This window comes from Camelina sativa, chromosome 19, assembly GCF_000633955.1.
Source record: "Camelina sativa cultivar DH55 chromosome 19, Cs, whole genome shotgun sequence".
Taxonomy (NCBI): Eukaryota; Viridiplantae; Streptophyta; class Magnoliopsida; order Brassicales; family Brassicaceae; genus Camelina; species Camelina sativa.
The window spans coordinates 2343160-2349752 of NC_025703.1; the positions used below are offsets into that span (position 1 = coordinate 2343160).

Here is a 6593-nt window from a genome sequence, read left to right on the forward strand (position 1 = left end):
CCCCCCAAAGACGAAGCAAAACCAGCAAATTTAATAAAAGTACCTGAAAAATTTTAAGGAACCCAACTCATGAATCTTTTTTTTAATCACTTGACTTTGATTTCTTCTTTAGCTTCTTCAGTTGTGATAGTCTTAGAGCTTGGAGATTTTCCAATGATTGCTTTCTTTGCTTTGACAAGTGATTGCTTCACCTTTGATATAATGCTGTTTGAATGTTTTTGCTTCACAGGAACTTCTTTGGCTGTCACTTCTGGTTGCTGTTTCGGCTCTTCGCTCTCTTTGACAACAGGTGGTTCTGTTTCTACAACCTCTGCTACCTTTTCTGTGATTGTTTCCTCTTGTTTGGTTGCTGCAGTTTCCTTCTCTCCTGATTCTGCATCAGTTTCTTTCAAAGTCTCTTCGCTTTTGACAACTGCAGCAGGTGATTCAGGGTCTTTGGTGATGTTCTCACCTTCTGTAGCTTGTTTTGTGACGACATCTTTGGCTTCACTTACAGTCTCTTGTTCATCTTTTGATGGTTCTTCCACTACATGCTTCTCTTCAGTAATGGCCTTCTCAGTGACATCAGCTGGATAGGAAACGTCTCTTTCAGTCTCCGTTTTCGGGGTTGTGTCTGGATCCTGGTTTGTGGGTATGACTGTCTCAGGGCACAAAGCAGAACCAGATTCAGAAGGTTTTTCATCCTTTGATGGTTCATCTACTACATGCTTTTCTTCAGTTATGGCCTTCTCAATGACATCAGTAGGAGCAGAAGCGTCTCCTTCAGTCTCCTCTTTGGAGTTTGTGTCTGATACTTCGTTTGATGGTACAACTTTCTCAGGGACTAAAGCAGAACCAGAAGCTGTTGCATCCTTTGATGGTTTATCAACTGCATGCTTCTCTTCAGTAATGGCCTTCTCAGGAGAAGAAGCGCCTCCATCAATCTCTTCTTCCGGGGTTGTGTCTGATTCTTGGTTTGACGGTACAACTTTCTCAGGGCACAAAGCAGCACCAGGTTCAGAAATGTTTTCATCCACCACATGTTTCTCTTCTGTAATGGCCTTCTCAATGACGTCAACAGGAGAAGAAGCATCTCCTTCAGTCTCATTTTTAGGGACAGTGTCTGATTCTTGGTTTGTCGCCAATACAATTTCTTCAGGGCACAAAGCAGCACCAGATTCAGAATTTTTTTCATCTTTTGATGGTTCATCCACTACATGCTTCTCTTCTGAAACGGCCTTCTCAATGAGATCAGCAAGAGAAGTAGCGTCTCCTTTAATATCCTTTTTAAGATCAGTGTCTGATTCCTGATTTGTTGATACAATTTCCTCAGGACACAAAGCAGAACCAGATTCAGATATCTTTTCATCCTTGGAGTTGATACCAGAGTCTTTGGCCTCAACATTTATATCCTCCAGCTTTCCCTCAGTCTCAACCTTAGCTTGTTCTGTTGTTTCAGGAGTTTCCTCTGCCTTTACTACTTCAACATCTGGTGCTAATTCCTTTACTTTCTCAGGCTGAGTCTCAACTTTTTCCGAAGCCTCTGGCTCTGTCTCGACTTCAAGAGCCTCCACACCTTTGATTTTTTCTTCTGCCGTCTCTGCAGATACATCTCTAACAGATTGAACATCAACTGGCTCCACCAGTTTGCCTCCAGCTTCATCTGCTGATTCAGGTACATCAACAATCTTCGTCTCCTCCGTATTGTTCTCTACAACAACATTCTCCACGGTTGGCTTCTCTTCTGCTTTCTTCGCATCATTAGCTTCAACATTAACTTCTGCAACACCCTCTTTCACAAGGGTTGGTTCCTTAAGTTCAACTTCTTCAGCTCCCCTCTCACCATTTGCATGTTTCTCTGACTCTGGAGATTCCTCTGCTTTCACAACTACTCCAACTTCTTCCACCACTGCAGGAGATTCTTTCTCTGGTTCACCCGCAGGAGTTTGATCAATCTCTTCTTCTTTAATAACCTCTGTGTTTGAATCCAATGCCGGTTTATCATTCACCACATTCGCACAATCCGACGACCCAATCTCTTTCTCCATCAACTTAGCTTCCTCGTTCACCTTGTTCTCTAATGGCTGCATCAGGTAAAAGTAAAAGTCTCTTATAAGTCTCTATAAGACTATAACACAAACCTTTGATCTTAAATAGAAAATTATTGCTTCATTTATTTCTGTAACTTTTTCTAGAAAAATATGGATGAAGATGGTTCCTTTCAACAACCATGAGCATAATCTAGAACTTTTAGAATGTTCAACTTTTTTTTTTTTCCTTCTAATAATTGCTCCAGCAAAACAAGATTGTGTGTAAAAACATACATGTATATTCGACTCTGCCTCATTGAGAACATATAGATCTTACGAGAATCAAAACATGATGAAGAAATAAACTTATCAACCTCAAAAGCAACACGCATATAGGTACATGTACGTACATACAGACATGAGCATAAGCATATATAACAAGAGTCTCAGGAACAGAGGGATGCTTCTGAGTTAGTTTACCTTTTCAGGAGTAGTTGCAGTTGGAGTGTGAGAATCAGAAGCCATGGAAGAAGATGCAGACGGCAGGTGAAGAAAGAAAAAAAGTAATGGACAGGGTTCAACTTCAGAAAATTCAGATTAATATTTCAGAGTTGTTGAAGAAGTTAGTGTTTGAAAGCAAATGATAGGTGAAAAAAAAAACCACTCACACATATACACACACAAAGTGGGGAACACTAGATAGCTGTCACTCACACACCCCAGGAAAACAGGGTGTCAAGTTGTCAACACACTCTGTATATTCTTACTCTTTTCACTTTCTCTATCCCTTTACTATTTTATTGGTATTCTTATCCATTATCTGCTTTTGTTCGACACTTTATGTTATGATATACTATTAGTTAGGCTGATTTTTTTGGGACCAACCTTGACATGTCTAATTTATATATAGATCAACTACTTGCATTAACAAAAGAAAGAGCCTTTTCTCTGTGATTACATTTATGCTCTTTTTAAGCAAACTTTGTTTTGGTTTTTATTATGGTTTTCCATAACACAAATCAATTATATACCAATGAGGCATTGGTACTACCAAGGTACAAGATCTTTCCTTTTGAAAAAAAGAAACTTTCTAAGGTCTGTATATGTGATAATAGTAAAGAACAGAATCAATCAATTATCTGAACACCAAGTTGTGGCAGCTCTTGTCACACGGGTAGGGGCAATCGACCAACTTCACTTCCGCTCTATCGAAATACCAATCTCCCACGGCTATTGCCACAACCTACATACCATAGACAAAAGTCAAGATCAGATTCTTTCAAGAGCCTGACGTCCAGAGACAGCCTTGTAAGTTACATAGTTTGTGTGGGAAAGATTTGAGTGAGATTTTACCTTTTTCCTGATGACAGGAGAATCATCGGCAAACCAAGTATCTTGCCTCTCAGTTTGACAGTGAGCAAAGCAAGAGTTGATGAACAATCCATTCTGTCTAGACATTGAGAAACCCTTGACTACTCTAAGCATTTGATCCCTGAATCCTGTTCTCAAATAAACAAGATTAAATGATATGAGTGATGCAACGCTTTTAAATGAGAAGTCCACAAGTTTTTATGATCTATAGAACAACCTTGCAAGAAACGCAGTTGTGCAGGAGTACATTTTCCATGGTTTAGTCTGCAGTCATGCCAGAATCCACTAGGATCTGCTGACGTTGGAGCTATACTGCTTTGAATCTGATTAGAAGCCGTAACATAGACTTGTCAGCTTTACGCAGGATAAATTTTTGGGTTTCAGAAGAGGAAAAGAAGATAACCTGCCAGGTATCATATGCTGCGTTGACAATAAAAAGTGGAGTTTTCATCTGGCTGATCAAGTTTTGTGGGAAGAAACACTGTACAGAAAGAAGATGAGTTATCAAATCTTTGAATGGTCAGGTTCAAAAGTTTTCAACAGCATCAGTATGAGGGAACAAAAAGAAGATTACCGTTGTTGGATCGTGATGGTTTGTGCATATGCGTGGCAAGTTGTTCTTCACACTCTGTAAATGGTAAAATCTCTGAATGTGTCAAGAGGAGTTCCAAAGTTTCTTGTGCTCTTTAAATATTAAGTAAGAAGCTTTTGGGTTACTACTTGAAGATGTATAAGTTCATTAAGTGAAGAAAAAGGAATCCCACCTGCAATTCTACTACACCATTGTATAAGTTCCTGATGGTGCGGCCTCCTGAAACATCGGCTCTATGATTACAGAAACAAAGAAGAAGTCAGTAGCAGTAACTAAATTAAGGGGAAATGATGTAGCTTTAATACAATCTTTGAGTTGGGAGAAATAAACTAACGTGTCCAAGAACAAGCCTGCATCACTCAAGCACTTGACTTTGGTTGATCCAGGGAACAAGTTCCTGAACTCATCACAGCGCAAAATTGCTGCTAAACCACCAGCAGAGCATCCAGAGAGAAGTGCCTGAAAGAATATAAACAGTTAACCATCTTGATCCTGCGCGGTGGAACATATTAAGAGACTAAAATAAGGTAAAGCATCAAAACCTGGTTGGCGTATCGCATTCCTTTTGCCTTCAAATCATCTATTGCGGCTCTCCAGATTCGCTCTCCTCTAAACTGAAGCTGTGCAGCCTGAATAAAATCAAGGAAAAGATTTCTATATGCATTAGTTCACGGGTGTTACACAAAGCCAAAAGCTGCTCAACTCTACACAACGCTAAGATCAAACCAAGCGTTTTCCATGGCTAATAAACTACAGAGTTTCCAAAGGCACATCTCTTTAATCATGATCTCTATTAACTTAAACAACTAGTGATTCGAACCTGATTCTGGCCATCTCCACTGAAAGAAGCGCCATNGTGTCAAGAGGAGTTCCAAAGTTTCTTGTGCTCTTTAAATATTAAGTAAGAAGCTTTTGGGTTACTACTTGAAGATGTATAAGTTCATTAAGTGAAGAAAAAGGAATCCCACCTGCAATTCTACTACACCATTGTATAAGTTCCTGATGGTGCGGCCTCCTGAAACATCGGCTCTATGATTACAGAAACAAAGAAGAAGTCAGTAGCAGTAACTAAATTAAGGGGAAATGATGTAGCTTTAATACAATCTTTGAGTTGGGAGAAATAAACTAACGTGTCCAAGAACAAGCCTGCATCACTCAAGCACTTGACTTTGGTTGATCCAGGGAACAAGTTCCTGAACTCATCACAGCGCAAAATTGCTGCTAAACCACCAGCAGAGCATCCAGAGAGAAGTGCCTGAAAGAATATAAACAGTTAACCATCTTGATCCTGCGCGGTGGAACATATTAAGAGACTAAAATAAGGTAAAGCATCAAAACCTGGTTGGCGTATCGCATTCCTTTTGCCTTCAAATCATCTATTGCGGCTCTCCAGATTCGCTCTCCTCTAAACTGAAGCTGTGCAGCCTGAATAAAATCAAGGAAAAGATTTCTATATGCATTAGTTCACGGGTGTTACACAAAGCCAAAAGCTGCTCAACTCTACACAACGCTAAGATCAAACCAAGCGTTTTCCATGGCTAATAAACTACAGAGTTTCCAAAGGCACATCTCTTTAATCATGATCTCTATTAACTTAAACAACTAGTGATTCGAACCTGATTCTGGCCATCTCCACTGAAAGAAGCGCCATCGCAGTAACGAAGCTTAACTCTATTCCAATTGAAGAAGTCTGCAGAAGACAAGCACAAGAAAATAACAATCAGTGATTGTCAAGATTACATTACACTACTGACATGAGCGACAATTAAATAAAGATTGTGACCATACCAGGATTTTCTTGAGCTTTATCACTCAGGATTCCTGTAAACTGAAGCTGCTTCTCCATATAGTTAGAGGATCCGCGTCGAGTCTTCTTCCGGTATACACAGGTTCTGATGTTGTTGCACCATCCTCCTCCCTGTTTCAATAAAAAAACATTAACAACAAAGACTTAAAATTAAAGCCTTCATCTAGAACAAATCAATCACTATACCTCCAACTGAATGAGCCAGCTATTCGCACCAGATCCATGTCCACGGTGCAAATGATATCCAGGCAATGTTCCATCCAAACAAACTGAGAACAAACATACAGACACATGTAAAGGCTCAAACACAGACACATAGGCAGCTTCTAGCTATGTTCATCTGAACATAAACATACTGTAAACTAATAAAGATATAACATATAAATTGCATGGAAGATAACTTATATGTACACATGTGTAAGCAATAAAACAGGGAAAAACCAAGGTAATCTTGAATAATAAGATAACAAAAAAAAACGTAAAAAACAAGTTAAATCTGGAAAGGGACAATATAGAGAACAAGATGAGAAGAAGAATGTAGTTGAAGTGAATAATAAATGAAGAAACCCATTTTTTTTTTAGTACCATATTCTATATTTTTGCCATCTGAAAAGAGAAAAAGAAACAAAAGGCATGTAGAGAGATCTAGTGACAGAAGCAGAGAGAGAACAAGTACCAGCTCCAGAATCAGCTCCTCTGATAAGGGTGAGACCAACCATTAGAGGGTTCAAATTGGAGCTATATTTAGAGAAACCAAACTCTAGTTCCTCAATGCGATCTATTTCAGTGACATTGAAATCTAAATATTCATTAG

The 6593-nt window shown here is 39.2% G+C and overlaps 2 protein-coding genes across 2 annotated transcripts; both read right to left on the reverse strand.

Moving 5' to 3' along the window:
* Positions 7-2691, reverse strand: LOC104764267 (nucleolin 2-like). Its single transcript, XM_010487765.2, has 2 exons — positions 2490-2691; positions 7-2063 (listed from the first exon to the last, which is right to left on the reverse strand). The coding sequence occupies exons 1-2, from the start codon at positions 2532-2534 to the stop codon at positions 87-89; spliced, it is 2022 nt and encodes a 673-aa protein (XP_010486067.1). The 5' UTR covers positions 2535-2691; the 3' UTR covers positions 7-86.
* Positions 2934-6593, reverse strand: LOC109124770 (pectin acetylesterase 12-like). Its single transcript, XM_010491387.2, has 12 exons — positions 6456-6593; positions 5966-6048; positions 5761-5890; positions 5589-5662; positions 5311-5397; positions 5103-5227; positions 4941-5001; positions 3955-4008; positions 3784-3861; positions 3598-3703; positions 3363-3508; positions 2934-3252 (listed from the first exon to the last, which is right to left on the reverse strand). The coding sequence occupies exons 1-12, from the start codon at positions 6496-6498 to the stop codon at positions 3145-3147; spliced, it is 1095 nt and encodes a 364-aa protein (XP_010489689.2). The 5' UTR covers positions 6499-6593; the 3' UTR covers positions 2934-3144.